This window comes from Mirounga angustirostris, unplaced genomic scaffold (assembly GCF_029215605.1).
Source record: "Mirounga angustirostris isolate CCGP_5_RB_7025 unplaced genomic scaffold, mMirAng1.0.hap1 SCAF_1, whole genome shotgun sequence".
NCBI classification, from domain to species: Eukaryota; Metazoa; Chordata; class Mammalia; order Carnivora; family Phocidae; genus Mirounga; species Mirounga angustirostris.
In genome coordinates this window covers 73,770,201-73,795,114 of record NW_026991709.1, presented here as the reverse complement: position 1 = coordinate 73,795,114, position 24,914 = coordinate 73,770,201, and the positions used below count along the sequence as shown (strand labels likewise).

Below are 24,914 nucleotides of genomic sequence, written 5' to 3'. Positions count from 1 at the left end.
TTTTCACCAGCCATTCCTGTCTCTCTACACTTCCACTGCCTTTCCATGACAATGGGAGTCACTCTTTTTCTTGGGTACCAAGTCCATCTCCGGCATTATGCTAAGAATGCTTTATACTTCATTTAAGCCTCATAAACTTCCAGTGAATGAGGGTCAAGAGAGTTAAGACTCATGCCAACAATCAGATAGGAAAAGGCAACCCAGGGATTCAGACCAAGGGCTATCCAACTCCAGGGTCCTTGTTCTTTGCTCTTTCCACATCTCTACATAGCATTAGGAACGAGAAAGTGATGAGCCTGATGGACTAAGAAGGGCCCTTCTAGATCTGACCTGTTATTTCTAATAGTTTAATCTCTAGGTCCAGAATTCCATGCGTCTGAACTCACGTTGCCCCTGCCTAATCATTGGCCTGTAGCACGCTCTGGATGGAGAAAGGCCAGGGATCCGAGCAACAGAGCAGGTCTGTTTGCTTCTGTCCATCCAGTGGCTCACACACAGCCTGGGGCTCTGTGGCCTCCTGTCACCTGCCAGCCGGCACACCTGCCGGCCCTCCGGCCCTTTCATCCAAGAATATAGGTCGTCCCCTAGTCCGTGTCCGGGAGAAAGTTTTAGAAAACTGCCTGAACTAAAAATTGCAAACTAACATATGCTGACTCTTTGCTTGATGTTTTATGTACATTAGCTCAGGAAGGTTGCAAAAATCCCCATCTCTACCTATTTATTTATTTATTTATTTATTTATTTATTTATTTATTCACTTATCCAGCATAAATATTGAGCACCTTCTCTGTAACAGGCACCATCCTGAGTGCTGGGTGATAACATCAGCCACATTTTTATATACCTACAAAAAAGGCTCAGAGAGGGTAAGTGGTTTGTCCAGCAAGGTACAGAGTGGCGGAGAGCAAGATTTAAATGTCTGTCATGAGCTTGAAATGATGATAAGGTGGTAACACCCCCAAAACATCTCCCATAACTTATTGGCTTAATACTCAATAACATACAAAGTACTTTCCCATACATTATCTCATTGAACTCATCAAGTCTACGATGTGTTTTAAAGAAAATAGTTTCCTCATATTGCCAAATGCTGACTAGTCCAATAAAAGTAATGTTATCAAGAGTAGGTCTAAGTACATCTTTTAGCTTTTGATGAGTCATAAACCTTCAAGCAGAGGGATAGAGCCTTTCCTCCCTTAAATAATGGATTAAGTCTAATATGCCCATCTGCCCAAAAAGTATCATGAAAGCAAGTCAGCTCGCAGAGAGCAAATATTCTATTACCAAACTAAGACTATTTCTTAAGCCACCAACTTTAATTCAATTCAGCATACACTTCCTAAATTTCTTCTGTCTTACGTACACACTCCTAGGTACCACAGTCCGATAGTTACGTGGGGGGTGGAGAAAGGAGACAGGGAGAAAAAAAATGGAGGCCCTTCCCGGTCTAGAGGAAGAAGTCTGATGCTGGCAGGTGGATAAGTAAATCCCATACTGACACAGTTTTTCATAAGAAATCCTAAATCTAGATTTTTTTTCCCACAGTCACCTTAACTTTTAGATCTAACTCAATTTCATATTTGTTTTTAAGACAATCAGGGCCAAGTGCCATAGGTCTACAGACCAAATTTAGGCTGCAGACAGACATGTAACATCTGGATGAGGAGGGGAAGAGAAGCCTCTGTAAGAGGGAACATTTCCAGATCGGGAAGAGCAAAGCAAAAGGACTGTGAGGCGAGGAAGGATGAGAGGAGTTTCCTGCCTGCAGAACACTGTCCAGGGTCTCCTGCACGGGGAGTGTGCCGCCAGACGAGGTTCTGAATGGGCATTACTTAACACGGTGCCTGGCACCGAGGATCCAGTCAATGCTTTTAAGCATACTTTTATTCCCAGTAGTACAGAAATAGCTCAGATGGGCCTGTCACATTAGCTGTGTAACCTCTGGCAAGCTCTTCACATGTCTGTGCCTTGTTTTCTTCATCTGTAAAATGTGCTGGCAGAGACAGGCTGCAATAAATGTCAGCTGTTATTATTGTTACAGAGGTGGTGGAAGCCTTTCCAAAGTCAAATGTGACAGATGAGAAAAGCTTCCAAAGGTTGTAAACACAAGCCAAAAGTTTTTTTTTTTTCTTTTTAAAGATTTTATTTATTTATTCGACAGAGAGAGAGACAGCAAGAGAGGGAACATAAGCAGGGGGAGTGGGAGAGGGAGAAGCCGGCTTCCCTTGGAGCAGGGAGCCTGATGCGGGGCTCGATCCCAGGACCCTGGGATCATGACCTGAGCCAAAGGCAGACGCTTAACGACTGAGCCACCCAGGCGCCCCAACACAAGCCAAAAGTTTTTTTTTTTTCTTTTTAAAGATTTTATTTATTTATTTGACAGAGAGAGAGACAGCGAGAGAGGGAACACAAGCAGGGGGAGTGGGAGAGGGAGAAGCAGGGGGAGTGGGAGAGGGAGAAGCAGGCTTCCCGCAGAGCAGGGAGTGCAGAGCAGGGAGCCCAACGCAGGGCTCGATCCCAGGACCCTGAGATCATGACCTGAGCCGAAGGCAGATGCTTAACGACTGAGCCACCCAGGAGCCCCAACACAAGCCAAAAGTTTAGCGAAGTATTTTCAAACAGTTTAATCTGATTTTAGGCACATAATGTAACCCATTACCTCAGAGAGTTTTGGGGGTACATGTACTGTGTACGTGATAATGTGTCCAGCAAATATAACAATTATTAGCCCTAATATTAAGTATAAAATTTCAGTTCACAAAACACACATGTAAGACCGCCCAGAAGCACATGAGAAAGTGGAAGCCCCTTGTTGCTCTAGGAACCGTGCTGGCGGACACCCCCCAACGCTTGGCATTTGTCCGCCCAACATCGGCTTCCAACGTGCTTTCACACCCAACGGGCTATCTGGTCCTCACGTCCACTGCGAGTTCAGAGAGCCGTATCCCCCCCACTTAGAAACTGGGTCTCTGAACGCCTAACCCATAGCTCCATGGATCAGCCTCCCCACCTATAGTAAGTAGCACGTAAATGCAAGGGAGGAAGGCTTGGAAAAATCTTAGAATCTTAAATTAGAAGGCTGCTGAATTCTTTTTAATTTTCAGTCATTACGGGGCGCCTGGGTGGCTCAGTTGTTAAGCATCTGCCTTCGGCCCAGGTCATGATCCCAGGGTCCTGGGATCGAGCCCCACATCGGGCCCCTGCTCAGCGGGGAGTCTGCTTCTCCCTCTCCCACTCCCCCTGCTTGTGTTCCTGCTCTCACTCTCTGTCAAACAAATAAATAAAATCTTAAAAAAAAAAAATTTCAGTCATTACTTATTAATATGGCCAGTACAGGAAGACTGAGGGCTAGTATTATAGCAAATGAAAAGCAGAAAGTAGCACTATAATTACCCTAATGTTTCTAACAGAGTTACACAATGGGCGTAGATTTAGGTACAGAGGGGGGAAAATTGTATCAGACATCTCTGAACCTTTGAGATTGTATTACTTGGAACAGAAATGAGCAGAAAGTATTTAAAGAAGATAAAGATGAAGTCCGCATTCGGTGTCCTACTTAATTTGCACAAAGATACCTGTTTGTCACCTTCAGTGTAAACTGCCCTCTTGGTGCCTTTCCACGCTGCAGTCACGGTGCGTGGAGCCCACAGCCTCCAGCTTTTGTACCACTAATAGCATCAGGGACCAGGTCACCAACCCCTACCAGGGGCCACGCTGCCCTGCAGTTCAGGAAGTCACCCTTCAGGGAGCCACAGCAGGGGATCTGGGCTTCCCCGTGAGTCCTGTGACCTGATGCCACAGCTTCCCCAAATGAGAACAGAAACCGCTCTCCATACATTCCCTGGAGAAATAACTGCCCCCAAACCAACTACCCCGACCAACCTCCACATCTAGCCCAGGAATTTCAAAAGTATTGCTATTTGAGGCAAGTTTTGGGTATCAACGAGAGAGATGGTTCTACTTATGGAATACTAAAATCATAGACGCCGGCAACGCAATTTCCTCATTTATAGATGGGAAAGGGAGTGCTGGAGAGGGGACAGTGACTTACTGAAGACAACACAGTAAGCAGGTGAGCAAGGTCTCAAGTGCCTGTGATATCACAGGACAACCCTCCATCTCCTGAAACACCTGGGAAGCATCCTTAGCAATTCCTAGCCTTGCTGAGGCAGGCTCAGCTGCCTCTTCCTCAGGGCCCCGCCCAGGCTCTTCTGTACCTGACTGGTTTTTGAATAGAGCCTGGTCTCCCCAGCTTTATGCCCAGCCCTCCACCTGGCTCCTGCTGAAGATAAGTACATCTCTCACCTCAGAGATCTCTACCTCTCGTAACAGCAGAGTGACAAACAGGTAATGGAAGCAGTATACCCAAGAACATTTAAAAGCCACCAGAGCCTTACAAATTTGTTGCCCATGGCCCATGAAGTTCAGTCTCATTTCTTTTCTGAGGAAGTTACCAGAGCTTCTGCTTCCATCCCTGAAAGTTTCTATTCTTGAAACCAGAGATGAAGCTCTGCCCCTCCATTCCTTAAGAAGCCATCTTCCCTGCCTGCCCAGCACCCCACCCCTCCTTCTCCTGCCCTAAGCAACAGGGGTAAGCCTTTTGATAAGGGGTACAACTAGTTCACAGGGCAGCTGTCCCTCAAGGGAAAGACTGCCTTCCAGCTTTTTCTCACCCAATTACAACACAAAAAGGTAAGATTAATAAGAAAGAAAAACATTGGTAAGAAATCTCCTCTGTCTGAATCGCAGAGAACATTCAGAAGCTCTTCTCAGTCTCTCCAGGATCCTTTTTGGTATCCAACTCATCATCAACTCCAAGTTCACCAACACTCTCCACAAATCTAACCAGTCACCAATTCCTGGAGGCTGGGTGATGGGTAGGTGAGTGGGGGATCTGCTAGGACCTCTCTGCATGGCCCCCACTTCTCAAGAAACCTGGAGGAGCAGGAGTCTCTTCTTAATACCCTAACTTTGGGTCCAGGGCCTACCTCCTTCATTTCACCAGCAAGTGCCCAGCCTCAAGCACCACCCTAAATTCTCAGATGTATTAGTGCAATCTGAAACTCCTATGCAGATTCCTGAGTGTGCATGCTACATTCTCCCACACCTCGGAGCGTATACCCCAGTCAGCTCCAAGTCAGGTCTCCCCTACATTATCTCCCTCTCCCTCTCTTCTGGGTGAAAATTAGTATGGGTTTCAAATTTAAAATCCCCACTTTATTTCAATTACTTGAATCCAGGCAGCCCATCACTGTGGCAAGGGGGGGGGGGGGGGCTCTGTTCCCCTCCTGGAAGCCCCGTGCACTGACTTTATAGAGTGGCTGGAATGAGCATCCTGTTTGGCCAGTCCTACCCTTTTTTGAAATGACTGGGAAACTATTAAAGGCAGAAAAAATTTCTTTTGGTTCTCTGGAAAATCTACTTTGGTTTATTTACAAAACTTTAAAAAAAAAAAATCACTAGGAGTTCCATTCTACCTATTCAAGACAATGTGGAGCCCAAATGTTTGCACAAAGAATCACACTAGACCTCTCTTCAGACAACTTTATGCTATCTCTTGTTCATAGGCTGACCCACTAATCCTATTTAAAGAAGGGGAAAAAAGGATTTTCAGTGAAAAAATGGATGAGAAGGACAGTTTCATGTATAGGAACACATTTTACTGTGCTCCCCTTTATTGCACTTTGCACATGTTGCTTTTTTTTTTTTTTTAACAAGTTGAAGGTTGGTGACAACCCTGCATCAAGCAAATCCATGGGAGCCACGTTTCCAACAGCATCGGCTCACTTTGTGTCTCTGTGTCACATTTTGGTCATTCTTGCAGTATTTCAAACTTTTTCCTTATCACTATCTTTGTTATGATGACGTGTGATCAGTTACTTCTACTCACTGAAAGCTCGGATGATGGGTAGCATTTTTTAGCAATGAGGTATTTTTTAACTAAGGTGTGTGCATTGTGTTTTTAGAAATAATGCTTAACTGCACACTTGGACTGTAGTATAGTGTAAACATAATTTTATATGCACTGGGAAGCCAAAGAATTCATTTAACTTGCTTTACTGTGATACTCACCTTATTACAATAGTCTAGAACCGAACCTGCAATATGTCCAAGGAAGGCCTGCATAAAATTAAAAGATGAAACATGTTCTTTCATCCCTGTTTTATTAACAAAGAAACAGGCTCAGGAAGGACAGTTTGCCCAAGATCACACAGCTATCCTGTAACAGACTGAGGTAGGCCCGACTCCCAAGACAACATTCTTTCCTTCCACCATATCACCCTGCTTCATGTAATCCCAGAGGCTGACACTCCTATTTATTTCCTCTTCTGTGGCACTGATGCCTACCATCCCTTGAAGATCCAAAAGGACAAAAGCACCAGTATTGCTCCTTTCAAACAGTACAATTTAACACAGAACCACAAATTTTGCCTAGAAGGACAATGTCACTGAACACTAAATCCTCCATGCCAGCCTGGTATCCTGTTAGGGTAGGACAAGAGTAAAAAATGGTTGAACCCACAGCTCCCTTCTAGCATTCCTAAAATGAACATCAAGGTACAACAATAAATGATAGATCCCTCCATGAGAGAGAGACAGAAACAAGGAAAGAGAAGATGGGGGAGTTAATAGCAAACATGTCCCATTGTACTAATAGACCACACAGCTCTGTGGGGTCCTGGAGGTATTAAGTTGGTGACAAATGACAAAACTGAGTCTTGGAGAGATTGCCTATCTTATTCAAGGTCGGCGCGCTAGTCAGTAACAGCAACAGGACAAGGACCCAGGTTTGCTGACTCCAGGCCCAGGGTTCTTCCTGATCACAAGCCTCTGGAGAGATGGTCAGGAGGCCTTCTTCACCTAGGGGTGAAGTCACCAGGTTTCTAGGCCCCATCCTACTCGCCACTCGCTATATAACAATAGAGAGAAGCGAACACCATGACAAACAGAAGAAAATGTGGCAATTTTAAGGAGGCACTTACTGTTCAGTACCAGGTGATTATGGCCATACAGGAAATACGGCCCAGGCCCTCTCTAATTTTTCAAGTTGGAAATCTGATTTTGTGAAAAATCTCCCAGCTTTTTAAATGTTTGCTCTAAATCTGTAAAAGCACTATGCTGGTCGAATTAAACACATATGCTGAGAAAACTGAGCTCGCTGGTAACCAGTTCTAAATCTGATGCAAATGTAAAATAAAGAGTCAGACTGGATGCTAGTTCCTGAGAGATCACAGAAGAATGGAGTTATTGGTGCTATAAATCCATATGCCCTCCAAGCATTCACTCTAATGCATACACACTACTATTTTTCAAATACATGTAGATGCTATTACAAAAAAACTCAAAATAATTTGCATGGTTAATCTAGATCCATTGTAGCTTTGCATAACTACTCATTTTCCCCCAATGAACTGGCAGTAAAAATATAACCACTACCATTTAAACCTTTATAATTTTCTTCACTGGAAAGAAAAAAAGACCCTTATGTTTCGAAAAAGTTGGAAGTGATTAAGACTAAATAATTTCTATAGTCCACATTTTTATAATTCCATGCCTACATGCTGCAGAGAAGTGGGAGACAAGGAGGGGAAGGAAGAAAAGCCCCCTAACCACGCCGAGGTATGTACTCAAAACTCACTACACAAATGGCCATCAAGAACTTCTCATGAACTGTATACCACCTAACTGCTAGAACGAAAACAAAACAGCCACCAACACCACCGTTTACTGAGCCCCTCCCAAATATTTTTTGAACAATCATATTTCAGGCAAGCAAAAAAAGAGGAACAAAACCAGATACCCCAGGGACTATCATCAAGCCTTTATGGCAGTGGGAAAAGTCAGATATCCATCGCAAATAATTGCAAATTCATAGCTGACCGGTGCGACTAAGACACCTGTGAGGGTAGAATGCCCGCTTACAAGAATTTGGCTTGTTCTGGGCTGGCCTGAAAGGCCCCCCTAAAAAGGTCTGAGTTGATGGAGCAGAGATCTTCTGGGTAATAGAAGTCAATGAGCTGTGTGGGCACGTGGTGGGCGGGATGGGACATTCCAGCAAAGGGCCTCAGTGAGTGGCAATGGGGTATTTCCCAAGAACTGAAAGGCCAATGGGACTGAAACCAAGTCAGTGAGGACATCTGAAAAGATGAGGCCAAAGAGGCCATGGGAGACAGAGCCCTGAGGCCTTCTGGTCACACTCAGAACGTTTGGGATTTTACTTTAAGAGAGAACGCAGTGTCAGTGCCTCCTACGGGGCCCACCTCACAGCAGGTATACAGGAGGTAAATGGTAGAACTGGAAGGGGATGAAGCCAGAGATAGGAGCAGCTGTGTCTCTGAAGGCCTTGTGAAATAGGAGTGTGAGTTTCATGTGAAGAATGATAGGCTGCCCCTTGGGGATTTAGGCATATTTGAAAGATAACTCAGCATGGACAATGGATTAAAAAGATGTAAGACTGGAAACAGAAAACCCAATAAGAAGATTACTGCAGTAATCCAGGAAACAGATGGTAGTGGCCCCCACTAGGGTGGCGACAAGGGGAATGGAGAGAAGGAAGTGGGATCTTAAAAAAGGAGGCTGAATTGACAGGCCTCCGTTCCTCATCTGCTCTGGGACAGGAGGATGAGTGGGGAGCTCACGATGACTGCCAAGTTCCTGTCGTGGGCACTTGGGTGAATAGTGGTGTGGCTGACTGAGGAGGAGCTGCTCTGGAGCATAAATTCACTTTGAACACTCAATCTGTGGCACCTTGGGGTCACCCAAGTGGAACTGTCAAAGAGGCGGTAAAGAGTTCCAGGCTGGGACAGGCAGCCGCAGAGACAAAAAATAGCACCATAAGACAGCACAGAGACAGTGAAGGAAGAAGAGACAGAAACAGTGACCAAGGGTTAGACAAAAGAATTCAAGTCTGTCCTTCCCCTGGAAAACTGAGAAAAAGGAGAAAACCAAGAGTATGTTGCCACAGAAGCCACGGGAGGAGAGTTCAGGCGAGCATGGCCAACCATGTCAAATTGGGAGAGGAAATGACAAACCACCGCAACATGTTCTGCTTTGTTTGGGTTTTTCCTTCAGGGCTTTGGTCACAATCTGTACGGGTTTTTTTCATCGTCCATCTCCTCCTAAGACTTGTGTCAACAACATGAAGGTTTGTTCCGCATCGTATTTCTACTGCCTCGCAGAGGACTTGTTGTAGAGGTCCTCCAAGATCTCTGGTGAAAAAATAGAGAATGCATGCATGAATGTCTCAGAAGGAGAAACTGCAGTCGAAGGGGGCAGAAATAATCCCTAGGGCAGAGGGCTGAGGTAGTCCGCAGCGAGAATGGGATCCAGAGGACAGGAACAGGGGTCAGTTGGTCTTGAATGACAAAAATACTTAGTAAAATCGTTGCCCATCAGTCCTCTCATCCCCAAGAATTAGGGATGATAAAAAATCCTCTCCCATGAGTTGCTACATTGTGCAGATGGGTTCACCAAACCAGGATGCTTCCATTCCCACCAATACTTTTTTTTTTTTTTAAAGATTTTATTTATTTATTTATTTGAGAGAGAGAGAGAGACAGACAGAGAAACAGCATGAGAGGGGATAGGGTCAGAGGGAGAAGCAGGCTCCCCGCTGAGCCGGGAGCCCGATGTGGGACTCGATCCCAGGACTCCGGGATCATGACCTGAGCCGAAGGCAGTCGCTTAACCAACTGAGCCACCCAGGCGCCCCCCACCAATACTTTTATCGCAGGGAAAACCATGAGTCAGTAGGTTGGAAACGAGGCTTCTCTGAGGATTCCAATTCCAATCTTCTGTATCATGAGCACTAGGATCTCAAGAAGTTGTTTCATCCCTATGACTGGCTTTGTAGCATGATGCCAATGCTGAAGACAAGTCAATGTACAAACATCTACCCTTACAGAGCAGGGAAACTGGACAGGGTTATTTACTTTAACAAGTAATTATTCACTTTTCAAAAACAGTCACAACACTAAAGAGGCAGATGCACATAAAACCCAACTCAATTTATAAATTTTTATTTCCAAGTAACTTTGTCGAAGGTACATTTGGCATCTGCCTTTTAATGAAAAAAAGATCTGCTCCCCATTCTCCCCACAACGACAGGCTACATTAACTATGTCCTAATTAGGGCACCTGGGTGGCTCAGTTGGTTAAGCGACTGCCTTCGGCTCAGGTCATGATCCTGGAGTCCTGGGATCGAGTCCCACATCGGGCTCCCTGCTCAGCAGGGAGTCTGCTCCTCCCTCTCATGCTCTCTGTCTCTCATCCTCTCTCTCGCAAATAAATACAATCTTAAAAAAAGAAAAAAAAAAACTATGTCCTAATTAAATGTTCTAAATCTGGAACAAAACCCACTGGGAAGGGAGGTGGAATCGGAAGACAGAGAGGAAAAAGCCTTCATAAAACTGCCCTAATTTATTGAGTATCAAGGGCCCAGTTGACCTTTATATAGCTTTAAATCAATCACTTAGCTGGGACACACCTTCCTTCTTTCAAAATGAGACTGTGGGTAAGATGAGATTTAATACAAAGGACTTTCAATAAACATAAACCACAAGTATCAGAAGAATGTTTGTCCTGAGCGCTGCCAAGGAAGGCTAAATGATGCAATGACAAGGCTCTGGACCAGGAACCCAAAGAACCGTATGAGCCACTGCTTGCTGGGAAGCACGATCACAATCTTCTCCATCCTGCCCACTCTTCCCTTCCTTCCAGCCTCCCCTCAGTGCTCAGCACCACCTCACGTTTCAATGCCAGCAGTCAACACAGGGCCTGGGAGAGTAATGCTCCTTGACTTTTGGAAAGGTGCAAGGGGGGAAGAGACAGAACTCCTGAGTTGGAATGGCGCCCCCATTACCAGCTTGAGCAAGTGACTTAACTGCTGTAGTTTCTTTATCAGGAAACTGGGGATGGTAACAGTACGCTCATCACAAGATCGCTGTGAGGATTCAATGGGTTAATGATTTTAAAGCACTTGGAACAATCCCTGACCAACAGCTGGGGCATATTTCCCAACCATCACTACTTTGACCTTGAGCCAGTCACTGTCCACCATGGGGTTAAATTTCTCCACCGGCAAAACGCTGAGGTGGGTGAACTGATCTCAGGAAGATCCCCACTGGCTTAACTCCTCTATAATTCTTTGAATCCTATTACAACTCTCTAAATCCTCCTAAGGCTCTGAGCCCTCAGCCCAGCAGCAGGGAGGGACGGTACTGGTGGTTCTCCTTCAGGTCCAGAGAAGGCGTCCTAGCCCCTGGAGCTTCACCTCCTCCCAACCACAGGCTGACCCAGAGTCCTGCATCCACCCAGCCAGCCCCTTCCTTACGACACATACAGGGTGTTCAGAGCGGACAATGTTCATCATGATGCTGAAAGCTGTGGAAACAGCACAGGTGTGAGAAAAGGGCACACTCCATAGGAAAGAAAGCAGACAGAAAGAGACAAGGAACAATCAAAAGACAAAGGCAGGGGTGCCTGGGTGGCTCAGTTGGTTAAGCCACTGCCTTCGGCTCAGGTCATGATCCTGGAGTGCCGGGATCGAGTCCCGCATCGGGCTCCTTGCTCAGCGGGGAGTCTGCTTCTCCCTCTGACCCTCCCCCCCTCATGCGCGCTCTCTCTCTCTCTCTCTCTATTCTCTCTCTCAAATAAATAAATAAAATCTTAAAAAAAAAAAAAAAAGACAAAGGCAAACACGACAGACCAGAAATACACTGTGCCCATGAGGTTATTTATGTAGCATCCCTCATCTAATAGCAATTAAGAGAAGTGCAAATGATGCAAGGTGGCTCCGGAGCAAGGGAATGTTCCCCACCTTGAAGCAAGCACAGCCCCTCGTCAGTGACTTGCCCTCCCCTTCAAACCCAGGCAGACCCTTCCTTCCGGGGGAGCAGAGGCTACTGAGTGACCGGTCTCAGGGGTAAGCACATTTCTCAGGAAGCAATCACTTGCTGGACACTTACCTAACCTCCACTCTGCCCAAAAGTAAAATCAGTGTTCACGATGCTTAAGTCCCCTTTCCTTTCTGGGCCTCAGTTTCCACTTCTGTAAAATGGAGGAGGGAGGAACTCGGGCCAGCTAATTTCCAAGTTTCCTAGCAGCATTAATTAAAACTAATATTCCATCAGTGATTTCCATTTTGCAGGAGGAAAGGGTTTTCTGTTTGTTTGTTTAATGAGATACAAAAGAGAGTTTGTGATTATTTGCTGCTTTCTGCCTGAAGCTAGATCTCTGGGGTTCAAATCCCCACCCTACTGGTAACTCTGGGACATTGGGTAACTATCTAACCCCTCTGTGCTTTGGAATGCTCATCAGAAAATAAGAATAGGAATAACCTTTCTTCATAGGACTGTGGTTAGGACTAATTTAGTCAACTTACACAAAATATAAAGTATTTAGAACTGTGCCTGGAGCTTGGTAAAAAATTATTTCAGTGTGATTATTTTCAAAGTTATGTAGATAGTTTTTCCACTCGAAGGGAGAATTTATTTGGTATATTAGCATATACCGTACACTAGGACTAACACCAACACACACACATTTGGCAAGCAGACAGAACACCTGCGGTCTAGTCATGATTCTGCCCCCAAACTAACTGTATGCCGTTGATGAACTACTACCCCTCCCTGGGCCTCAGTTTCCAGAGCAGATAGCACAAAGATTTCTCTGAAAGTATTCAGATCAGAGGGGATACACCGGCAGCCACAGTGTGCTACGTGACCTCCAGTTTTAAACCGCATGATGTTCCTTTAATATTTGATTTTAGTCTCAATATTCAAAAATCAAGAGTTCATGGACAAATCCAGATCCATCATGTCCCTTAAAACCTCCAAAGTCGGATCAGCCTACCTCCTCAGCAGTGGTTCTTCGCGTGGGCTCTGGACCAGCAGCAGCATCATCCCCTGGAAACTCAGTAGGAATGCCAATTCTCAGGCTGGACCCGACCTACTGAAGGGGAAGCTCTGGCAGCAGGGCGGGCAATCTGCTTTAACAAGCAGGAGGCTGATGCACCGTAAAGCTGGGGAAGCATGGCAGCGAGGAACGACTCCGCAGTGCCCCCCTTCAGACAAGAGGGGAGAGTGATGGCCCCCCCCCCAAGTACCGCCCACAACCCGGCATCTCTGATTCCTCTGATTCGGACACCGAGGACCAGCTGGCATTCCTCGAGCTGCCACTACTCGCTGTCCTTACTGCCCGGTCCCTGGTGGGCGTTTGGCTCACCAGCCCTGATCTCGAGGGACCGCCCCTTCTGACAGCAGGGCGAGGGGTCCGCCTGCACGATGCACAAGCAGGACCGCGCTGTTCCCAATCCCAAACAAAGCCCGTCTTGGGAGCGGGCTGCACCCACCAAGGGCACAGTTGAAAGAACAAACTGTTGAGTTTCCTTTATTAATCACAACACACGCCGCACAAGCAGCTGCTATTAAGAACAGCTGCGGCTGCTAAAAGGGTGATCTTGAAGCGGCCTAGAAAGTGCTCACAAGTTGAATGTCGGTACCAGGCACGTGCAGACTTGCAGTCTGTTGGGGGATTCCTCCTCCTAACCATCAGGGCCTCTCTCCGGACCAGAAATCCTACTGCCTCCACACCCTGGGACACAGTGGGGTGGGGCAGGGAAGAAGGTTTTTAGAATTAGCATAATACAGAGACTCGGGGGTAAGCAAGCCTCAGAGGGCTTGAGTTGGATCCCACCTCTACCTCATAGTGACTAGGAGTTACTTAACTTCTCTTGACCCCAAGGTCTCACTCTTGCTAAGTGAGAGACAAAAACAACACCTACTTCAGAGGGTTGTTGTGAGCAGTCAAAATGAGATTATGCATCTGGAAGTATTTTGTAGACCATGCAGGACTAGATAGAAGTAAAGCCTTATTTTTATTATCCCATGAAAACTGCAGTTTGACCCATAAATCATCCACTGTTTTCAGCCTCAATGTTTTCAGCCTCGGGCTATCAAGGGTGAAATCAGAGAATCATAAGACTACAAAGGGCCTTTTGAGGACCTGTAATCCAACCTTTCTACATTGTCCCCCGCCCCCTAGCCCCTGAATACTGTGAGCAAGTGCCTCGCCAAAGGGTGGGTCCACCTGGAAAACCTCTACCTGCAGGAAGCTCCCTACAGTCCAAGGCAGGCAAGCCCATTCCTTCCACCTCAGGATGAATCTGCGCATAGACCACTCCTCCTTGAAGAGGCCAAGTCAGACTGGCTATAATTTAAGCAGCTTTCAAATTTACCCCCACCGAAGGGTCTCTGCACATGCTGTTCTGTCTACCTAGAATACTCCTAATTTACTTAGTCTTCGTTTCAGATGGTTGGCTCCTCCTCATCTTCCCATTCCAAACGTCTCTGCTTCCCATTTCAAAAGCCTACCCACACACAACTTTCTGCGCTTCTTTAATAGAGTGCATCCCTGCTTATTTGCATACTGCAATCTTGTTGAATCCCCCCAAGAACATGAGTCCTGTGGAGGCAGTGACCTTGCTTCTCTCATTCAGCACTCTGTGCACTTACACGGTGCAGTAATGAACACTAGTACACGGCAGACACTCCCGACTGCGTTGTATGAATTCATGAATGAATGCTTACACGATTCTACACACATTGTAGATATTCAAACACTAGGTAGGAGAAACAAAAACCAAAACAAAACTTATACCACCTCCCATTACTGACTCAACTCACCAACACTAAATATGTCCTCTCGTGTTGAGGGAAAAATATGAAAAATAAACAAATTGAACAACAGCTCCCTGTTCTAGCTTTGTTCATAGCAGCACTGTACCTAGTTATCTGTCCCTTTATCTTGTGCAGAGGGCATTTATGAAAAGGCACTTAAGTGGACAAAAAACCAGGTAGCTCTTTCCTAGAGAAAGGCCTCCCATAACAGCATAATTACGAATGTCCTTAAATAGATCATGCAGAGGCAAGTACTCACCCAGGTCCATGGCGAACACCAACACAGACCCTAAGAACCAGCTGGGCAAGGCCTAACAATCAGACCTGGAGAATGCAGCCCTATGGGGCATGTACTTACCCATTCCAATCTCAGCCAGCCTCACTCACTAGCTATCCTCGGCCCAAGGGGAGAGCAGGAAAGCCCAGAGGGGAATGAAAACTGCTACCTTTGCCCTTGTCTGGGAATACAGACTCACCCCAGCAACCCATGGAAGATGTCTAAAGGTGGAAAAGGCCGCAGGTTCTTTGCAGACCATGTGCTGCGGCAGAAGACACTGGAGAGCTGGGTTGAGTCTTATTCTACAACAATGTACTCCATGACCTCCAACTCCTCCCACAGTCTCAGCACCCCCATTGGTGAATGGGGGTTAAGAGTTCCTACACAACCTTTCCCAAAAGCTTGTCCAGAGAATAATACCATTCCACATCAAATGTGAATGTGCATTATAATCTATAAAGCACTGCACAAAGGTAACTTACCATTACAGATGGCAAAGAATAGCAGTTTATAATAAAGAATTGCTAGAATTTGGGTTCCAGAGCAGGCATCTGGAAACTTGGAGGTTGGCTGATATGCCTATGAAACACCTTCGTGGGAAAGATGACTTATGCCCTCTCTGCATTTTGTAAAGCCCCAAAAGCGGAACTTCCACGCAGGAGTTCCATGAGGACCCCCGTTGGCCGTGGAAGAAAAGTCAAGATCTACGGGAAAGGGGACATTCCCACAACTCACTCTTTGCTGGCTTTGGCCAAAAAGCTACAGCAATCAGTTGGCACATTTCTTAAATTGCCCTATAGTAAGTCTTAAGGTTATTATTCTTGGAATCGAGAAAAAACTCCCCTACCAAATAAAAAAGATCAGATCAAGATTTTCTTGACTCCAGAAAAGCCCACTTAGCATGGCATTCCAGAAGGGGATATTCTAGAGACAATGTCAGAAAGTGCTCACTCCTGAAATTGAGGCTGAAATAAGCAGCTTCATACAGAAAGGCTCTTTCAGAGTGAATCAAATCACTTAACACTCTGTGAGCACCTACTGTGTACCCCACTGAGGGCTGCAAAGATAAATAAGCCTTGGATTCTTTAACCTAGTATGGGGAAGCATGAGCTAAGGGCTATAAAAGGGGGACCAGGTGTTAGGAGAACACAGAGGCAAGGTAAACTTTTTTTCTCCTTGGAGAGTTACTGGAAAGCTTCATGAGTCAAACGGCATTGGGAGTTGGAGCTGAAGGAGGCAAAGGAAGCAGAGGTAAGGTGTCATTGCTTAGAAGCTAAAACTCTTAACAGTCTCTGTGACATAGATTACCTTGACAGGCTGGTGAAGCCTATGAACATGATAAAAATACACAGGACTTTAAAGAAAATCAATATTAAAGCAAAACCATACATTTAAAAAATAAATTTGTGATCGAATACATGTGATTCTTTACTACTGCATTACATGAAATCTAGCAGCAAATCTAAGAGACACTGTCATTTCACAGCAGAAGTAAACAACTTTTTGAGATATCTGCAACAATTATAATGTGAAATGAAAATATTTGATTTCTAGTGGCAAGAGAAGGAGAAAACATAGGTCCTGCTAATACTACTATGACTTATTACTTACTTTTATAATGGAAGAAAAATGCTATATTTCAGTTAGGGATTAATAAAAATAAAGCTGTAATTTCTCCCACTCAAGTTCACACACTCCATGTTATTATTTCCATGGACCTAAGTTAAGAAATCCTCACAGAGAAAACAGTCCAAGCAAAGGAAGGAAGTGAGAAGTATGGGTATATTCTGTGACCATCCAGAGCATGCAAAGGTACAACTAGAGGATGGCCCTGGAAGGCGGGTAAAACCCTCACAAGTCAACAATGTCAAGGTTCAACACCCCCAATGATTAAGTCAGAGAATGTGCTCTAAATTCTCGAGCAGTATCTTCTTTTGGGATAAAAGATGAATGAAAGAAGCTAGAAGAACATTTGTTTTAGATTAGTACTCCTTTTTCTAAAGTGTGGGAGATGACAGCATATTGATAAATTTACCAAGAGAAATCATGCAACCATATGATGTAAAACTGTGTGCACGTAAGTATGAGTGGGTATACGTGTGTGTATAAACACAGATGTCTAGGGGAAAAAAATGCATGTCGAAATATTAATAGTGAGTCGAATGGGGGAATGATTTTGCTTTATTCTTTGTATTTTCTATAATTGGAAAATGGACAAAAAGAAGTTCCAAAGAGGCTAGGAGACTCATTCCGGGTAACACACATCCCACACAGTACAGAATAGAGCTGGTACTAGAATTCAGACATGTCCTTCGTTTGTCCTGCACCAAGGTTTTCAGATTCAGAACTGAATGCACCCGAACGCATGAGGTAGCTATAATTATTTGCCCCAACATACATATTCAGAAATTGAGGTTCAGAATCTAAGTGACCTGCCCAGAGTCACACAGCAAATAACCAGAAGAGTGGGGGCCAGAATCCAGGTCTCCTCCCACTCCTGACACCAGAGTAGTGTCTGTCAAAAGCAAGGGTTTCATCAGCCCAACCCCGGTTAAGTCCCGGCTGTGCCACTTCCCTGTTGGTACACTTGGGAAGTTCCTAATTTTGCCCTGTAGTTCTTTTTCTAAGGGCTATGGTGACAATTAAATGATATAATGTTGTAAAGCCCTATGACAACCTCTGGTGCAGTCGCCATGCCTCCCTGACTTTGTCCCAGGTGGAAGGACTCCATTTTCAAGAACTAGCAGGCATATCGACTCATTAGGCTCACACTGGTCCTAGCCTCCATGTCAAGTGGGATCATATTCATTGCATAGGAGCAGTTCTATCGGATGGGAAATGCATGACATCGGGCCTAACACAGGACAGGATATCAGAGTGCTGATCAGACCATTTGGGGAGCTCCAGGGATTCTGATTCAATAGGTCTGAAAGGGGATCAGAGATTCCAAATTGTTTAAAAAAAAAAAAAAAAAAAAGAGCTGCAGGAGAGTCTAAAGAGCTAATATTCAATGACAAGTTCTCAGTTTGACAAGAGAGAATCTAATATTTCTGTGTAAGCAAAAGGGGACCCAGTCTAATCATGAGCAATGCAATATCCAATGGGCAGCGAACAAGGCATCGTGGGAAGACCCAGAATCATCAACAGTTCTAGAACTCTTCCATCAAGGATGAAGGTCAGCAATGCCCAGAGCCACCGAGGAAGAACTGAAACCAACTGAACTAGCAGCAAAAATAAATATTCAGAGGGCTCTCCCAGCCCTAGACACATAATACTTTCAGCGCTGGAGTAGACTTCAAATATGATCTTGCCCGTTATCCAGATACATCACATTAGTGACTAGAACTCTAAGGGACTTACCAAGACTTGGAGGCCCACAAGGCAATGACAGAATAAATTCCCTCAATAAACATTGCTGGATAAATTCATTAAGAGAAAAATTTCATTCAAACACTGGAAAGGCCGGGCCTCAAAATGGTCTGCTGTGAAGACATAGAAAGTGCCTAAAAATATGGTAGGTCTAGCAGCCCTCGGAAGCACCACACGATAGGATGTTGAGGTGGCTACGATGTATTTATGGACCTAAGAGGACACAGAGGCTAGCAAACTACTTTCGTGGAGGCTGTGGGCAAAGGAGAAGAGAGAGGGGTTTCCAAGAGCCTATATGAATTTCTCCAAGTTTCCACTCATTCCTCGGGACCCTGCATCCTGTTTGGCAGGCAGTATAACATTCAGTAAGTATTTGTGGAATGCAGAGGCATGACAATATTTATCCACACAAATTTCTGGAAGAAAATGACATAAACTGATGGATTTATGCGAAGTGGTTAGCACAATGGCCAGAACACAGTAGCAGCTTAACAAATGGCAGTGCAAGGTAGAATTAGTCCCGCCTTCTACAGCCAGAGCCTATATTCTCCTAGGCTACCTCTAGCGGTACTCCCTAGTTCTTTCTGACACCCACCTACCGAAATGATCCCAGCCTAAGTTCACTAGATTTTCTAATAATGCCCATTTCTTTAAATAAATAATAACATCACGTATACATTCCTTTTCAGTTTACAAAGTTATCCATGTTCAATAGATGAAAAAACTAAGACCACCCAGCTAGCAAAGAGGCAGACTAGGACTAGAACTACAAGATTTCCACATTTTATTAGAATGACCATTTTCTCAACCAGAAATTCAAACAAGTGATTTTATTATGGACTAAAATACTTGAACTCGGACTGTTCCAGAAATCAGCTCAGATGCTGCTTGGATCACACTAACACTGATAGTTGAAATCAGAAACAAAATCCTGAAAGAGGTAGCAATTTTTTTAAACAAAGCCCGTCCTCTGGACTTAATGCATTTATTCTTTTTTTATTATTATTATTATGTTATGTTAATCACCGTACATTACATCATTAGTTTTTGATGTAGTGTTCCATGATTCATTGTTTGCGTATAACACCCAGTGCTCCATTCAGTACGTGCCCTCTTTAATACCCATCACCAGGCCAGCCCATCCCCCTCTAGAACCCTCTAGAACCCTTTAATACCCATCACCAGGCCAACCCCTCCCCTCTAGAACCCTCAGTTTGTTTCTCAGAGTCCATAGTCTCTCATGGTTGGTCTCCCCCTACTTTATTCTTAATAGTTTCTCAAACAGGATAAGAGGAACATGTCTTAGAGGCAGGATGTTGTGAGTCTGAGCAACTTCTGTACCATTTATTGGCCCTGAGACCTTGGATGGGTCTTAACCCCAGGAAATTTCACTATCCTCATCTGTGCAATGGGAAAGCAATACCTACTCCTAAGACCATGCAAAGTTCCTGTCACTGAAAAGGCAATCAGTGAATGAGAGCTGTCCTAATAACTATGCCATGATCTACCATTTGGACTGTAGGGTAAGTGACTGCTTGTCTCCTTCCTGGCTTCTACAGCTTCTGCATAGCCCCTGTTCCGCATCTGTTCAATGGGGACACAACCAGTCTCCATCCAACCTCGCCAGGGAATGAAGATAACAAAAGAGCTGGCAGAGACATTATGCAAATACCAAATATTATTAAAACATTAATGAACTCTGGCAATGTCCCTGAATTTTGATAAATGGTGTTTATTATGCACTGCCAGCCTCTCACACAATCTGGGCTCTCAAATATTAACTAGATAATAACAGCAATCAGTCTCCTAAAAGATCAAGGTGTAGAGCAATAAAGAGTGAGTCTAGATGTTTCCAGCCAACATCTGCCTCAAAGGAATCAGAATGTCTGTACAAACACAGAATGTCAGGACAGATCACAGAGACCGCGGTGACCACCAACAGGCTCAGACCAACTCCACAGCCTATTAGGAACCCTGCTTTGATAGGACAATGGACTTTCTTGGGGCTGACAGGTCACTGATGACGACAACTGTCTACCACCACTTTATACTCTTCTGCATAAAGTTGCCTCCAAAGTAGACCATACAAAAAGGGCCTGAGAAGGGGCCTTGGGTCCAGACTAACAATTTTATACAGAGAGAGTGGCTGCTCCCCATCACCCCAGCTGCCTAAAAACAGAGGTAGGGTTATCCACAGCTCCATTAAAGGGGCTTGCACCACATTTCTCTACCATTTCACTCTGTCTGAGGGGATAATGTTTTTAAGCTGCTGACAATCCTCAGGTACACACAGCTCAGACAGAGGCAGAACAAAGCCAAGATGAGTTGCGCCCCCCCCAAAAAAAAACTCCCAGAAATGAGGGCCTGGTGCCACCCCAGTGACACCTTAACAAGCTGAGGGTCATTAAGACACCTTATTTGCATATTCATGAAAGACTCAAGGCTGTGGCAAGTGAAACAAAGTGCACAAAAAGAGATTGTTTTTTAACCCAAGCGAAAATCCGCTTTAGAAAAAGTAAATCCACACGGGGACCCTGGCTGTCGCCAAACCTTCACTTGTCTAGAGCAGCCAGCACCTCATTAAAGGAAAGCAGGGAACTCACAAATGAATGCAGCACCACACACAGGCAGGCGCATTTTGCCATCTGCCTTCTAGTGTCCAGAGGGGCAAAAGGCTTAAATGACACTCTCCTGAATTTTCTCTCCTGCAGGTGGAATTATCAAATTCCCAGCGGGGGCAAGAAAGACTTCTCTTGCAAGGTCAACCGGATAAAAAGGAATAGAAGGTAATTTAGCTTACCTATCAACACAATGCCTCCGGTGACATTAAATGCAGGTATACATTAAGCACCCTGGAATAATTCACCCTTCATATGTGGATGAAGGTTTTGCTAAATCTGTGTCTCAGCCATGGGGTTAGCATACAAGTTCCTAAAGAGTGGGGTATTTAAACTGACACCCCCTCCCTCTCCCCTCCCATTTTCTGTTTCACGATTATCCTGAGTGATGGTGACCCAGCACCTTTCTCTAGAAAAGCACCTAGAGCAGGAGACATCAGAACTGATGCCATGGCAGACTTCCATTATTTATGTCAAAGAGAAAGGCCATGATTAAGCAACTGAAATCACTGCCCTGAGCCTTCTCTGTGTATCCCCACCCTCCGGACAACCACTGTACTGGTTTTCAGATCTGGAAGCTCATTCCCACCAGGTTAAGGAGTTGTAAAAAGAAAGAAAAAGAAAAAGAAAGAAAGAAATACATTTCATTCATATAAACAGTTCAGTGGTCGAGTAGCTCAACAGAGAGAGCTTTTCAACCCCATAGAGAATTTAGGACACACTTGGGCAGTGTGGAGCAAAACGTAAAATCCAGCCCCAAGTTTTCACATACTTTCTCCAACTTCCCAAAGCATTACTATTACCGGCCCCAAACATTCAATCTGTAAAACCCCCGAGTTGGAGTTGGGCTTCGGGGAGGAAGAAAACCGAGAGGAAAGAGGGTACTCTAATGATAGAACCAGCAACGACCGACGGCCGGCTAAAATCCAAGTAAAAGGTAGCAGGAAGGCGAAAAATTCTGTCTTCCTCTGGGGTCAAAGCCCTTTTTCAAAAAAATTTCCACGACCTGGAAAACTGGCTGAGGATGGGTTCGTAGAGGGCACAGAGCACCGTGTTAGGACAGCGCTACACTCGAATCCCCGTTCTGCGCAACGTTAACCGCCAGGCCACGTACTGCATGCCCCCAGGGTTGCACCGGTGGAGCCTCAAGCTACGTGGGAGGGAGGCTCCCAGCCGCGGACACTCATTCTCCACCCCAGTAGCAATCATTCGAACGACAGGACACTTGAGAAGGGATCTGGTCTCCAGGTCTTGCTTAATTATTTTCCTATACACACCATCCGACAATCTGTTGAAGGACCTGTAGGTGCCGGGCTTGGGGGTGGGAGTGGCGGCATTATTCTCTCCCCCGGCGTCTCCGGCGCAGAAACAAAGAGGAGGGGGCTGGCACTTCTTGGGGTCCGAGCTCTGAGCCTGGTCACTTTCGAGCTGGTAATTAGAAATCCTGAGCTCAGCAAGAGCCCTGGAGAAGCACTGGAAATGCTTCCGAGCGCTTCAAAGGGAAGTCGATTGGCAAATCAAAGTTGCAGGAACTCCGGGCGCCCAGCCTACTCGAGCGGGTTACTAGGGAACACCCAACAAGTTTGGTCACCGGGGGCTTGGCATGACAGCGCCGCGCCGCAAGACTAGAGAAGCAACTTGTCGCTCGGGCGCGGAGCCAGAGCCCCGAGCTGTCTTCGCGCCCCAAGCTCAAGACGGGACCCGAGACTCGGCGTTCATCGGAAGGCGCAGGTCCGAACCTCCGGGGCCAAATCCCTTCATCGAAAGGCGCCTCCGGGTCTCACCTGAACCGCGCAGCTTCCAGGGGCTTCCCTCCAACAGTGAGATGTTTCACCACGAACACTTCACCGGCTTACAAGCCCCCCGGGCGGTGAGAAATTAACAAAAGAGCCCGCGAACGGAGGTAAAAGGGGACCCGGCGCAAAGTATACTAGGGAAGGGAGCTCGGCTTGCGGCGGAGAAAGAAGGGAAGAGGCGAAACAGGGATGGTTTCTACCACAGGCACCCGGCTCCGGGAAGGAAACCAAGAAGGAAAGAGAGCACGAGAAGGGGGGAATGGGTTCTCTACCACGCTTCCCATCACACACACACACACACCTCCCCCTTTTCCCTCCTTACCCAGCATGGAAAAGATGAAATCCTTGGCTGTGTGAATCTCCAGCGCTCTCTGGTCGTCGTATTCCCGCTGGTCGTGCTTCGTGAATTCTTGGATGAGTTTGTTCAGTTCCTCCACCCGAGCTCCTGACCTGAAATCCAGCTCCGGGAACGTTGGCTTGTTGTTACAGCCCAGGGAGGCTGCCTTGCTGGCGGTGGGAGCCGCCATCTTCATGCAAAACGCGCCGAGTAGCAGCTCCGCGGCGGCGGCAGCACCCACCCCCGCCCCCCACCCCGCCCCCCCGGGCCTCCTCCCCTCGCCGGCTCCCTGGCTGCGGCCCCGGCCCGTGGGCGGGCTGGCCGGCGGGCGTCTAGGCTGGCAGTCCCGGCTCTCCGCGCTCCGGGCGTCCCGGCTTCGGCAGCAGCTGACTGCAGCGAGGGTGCGTGTGGGGCCCCGACACCCTTCCCAGAGGCCCCACGCCGGCCCCGATGCTGCAGGTCCCTGCCCTCCCCTGGCCCTCGCTGGCAGCAGCGACAGCGCTCGTAGAGCCAACTGGAGCCGCCCTCGGAGCGAGGAAAGTGAAGTGGAAACAATGTGAAATTCACCAGCTCTGAAATCAACAAGCTGCCGGCTCCGGTGTTACGGAGCCAGCACCAGCGTCCCCATTTAAAGGGACAGCGCACCCAGTGGAAAGAAAAATAAATAAATGGCAGGGGTCTGCACGCCCATGCCACTTGCCAATCTGCACTCAGGCAGACGTGCGAGTTGTGGACGTATTCTTTCTCTACCTCCACCCCCTTTGGGGGCAGGGCTTGCCAACCTCATTCAAGGAGAGGGGAGTCTTCCTCTGATTTTAAGGGCGGCGTTCTGAGCGAGGACATCTCTGTGGGAGCATTTCCATCTCAAGAAGTGCCTCAGATGGTGAAGGAACCTGCCTTAAGGAATATGAAACCAATCTTCTGCCCTTTTCTGCGTAGATTGCCAAACATGATAGAATTAAGCATATCAAAAAACAGTGCCCACCACGGGCCATATAGACTCTCCCATTAGCCACTACAGTATCTCTATCTTTGCCCTAGGCAATTAATTTTCCTGGATAACACCTTATTCAACTTAACGTATAATGAGTTAATGAGGCACAGCCTGCTCTTCGGAAAAACCAAAGTGTGGGTGGAGGGCAGGGGGGACAGAATGAATTGCCCCAGGTTTGCAATGAATGCTGAATGTCCAGGTGAGAATTCTCTCATTCAACAAATACCATTTGAGCACCCACCATTTGCCAGGCAGAGTGCCAGAATCTGGGTGGATGGACAGTGATAAGACAAAGGAGTTCTTGCAATGGAGTTATACTTACTTGACAGGGCAGGTTCCATCTAAGTCATTGTCCTTTTAGACCGAATAGGATCTCACAGATGTTTTTAGTGTTTATGTGGTTTCTGAGGCAAACACTTAGAAGGCCTATTGGTTCTTAGAAACCAGTTGTCTTCCTAATTCTCTAAAATCCATCTCTTCTCTATTCCACAGTCCCTGATTCAGATAGGAGCTTTTTCATTTTCTTACAAGTTCTCACTGCCAAGAATACAAACTGTTTTGTTAGTCCAGGTTCTGCCATTCCTTTCCCCATAAAATGGAGATGGTAATTCCTATCTCAGAGATTGTTTAATGATTACATGAGATAAAGTGGGTCAAGCACTTAGTGCAATGCCTGACGTAATATGTAATTAAACTGTTGTTATAAACTTAATTCTGTTGTTATAAACTTAATTCTTTCCCTTCTGCAACCTGTTCTCCATATCGTTGCTGGCAGTGATGTTTACAAAACACAGATCTGGCCACTGACATTACTTTGGAATTTCTCTCCCCTCCTTACTCTCTTC

At 46.0% G+C, this 24,914-nt stretch overlaps 1 protein-coding gene across 4 annotated transcripts in view; it reads right to left on the bottom strand.

The window, feature by feature from the left end:
- MB21D2 (Mab-21 domain containing 2) overlaps positions 1-23,776 on the bottom strand; it is a 117,944-nt gene extending 94,168 nt beyond the window's left edge. Inside the window, exon 1 of one of the 4 annotated variants that reach the window (XM_064580936.1) lies at positions 23,061-23,776. In XM_064580936.1, the coding sequence (XP_064437006.1) occupies positions 23,061-23,271 (211 nt within the window). In that variant the 5' untranslated portion in view covers positions 23,272-23,776. The other 3 variants (XM_045903149.3, XM_064580979.1, XM_064581096.1) reach the window with 3 other exon arrangements.
- Positions 23,777-24,914: the final 1,138 nt, after the last annotated feature.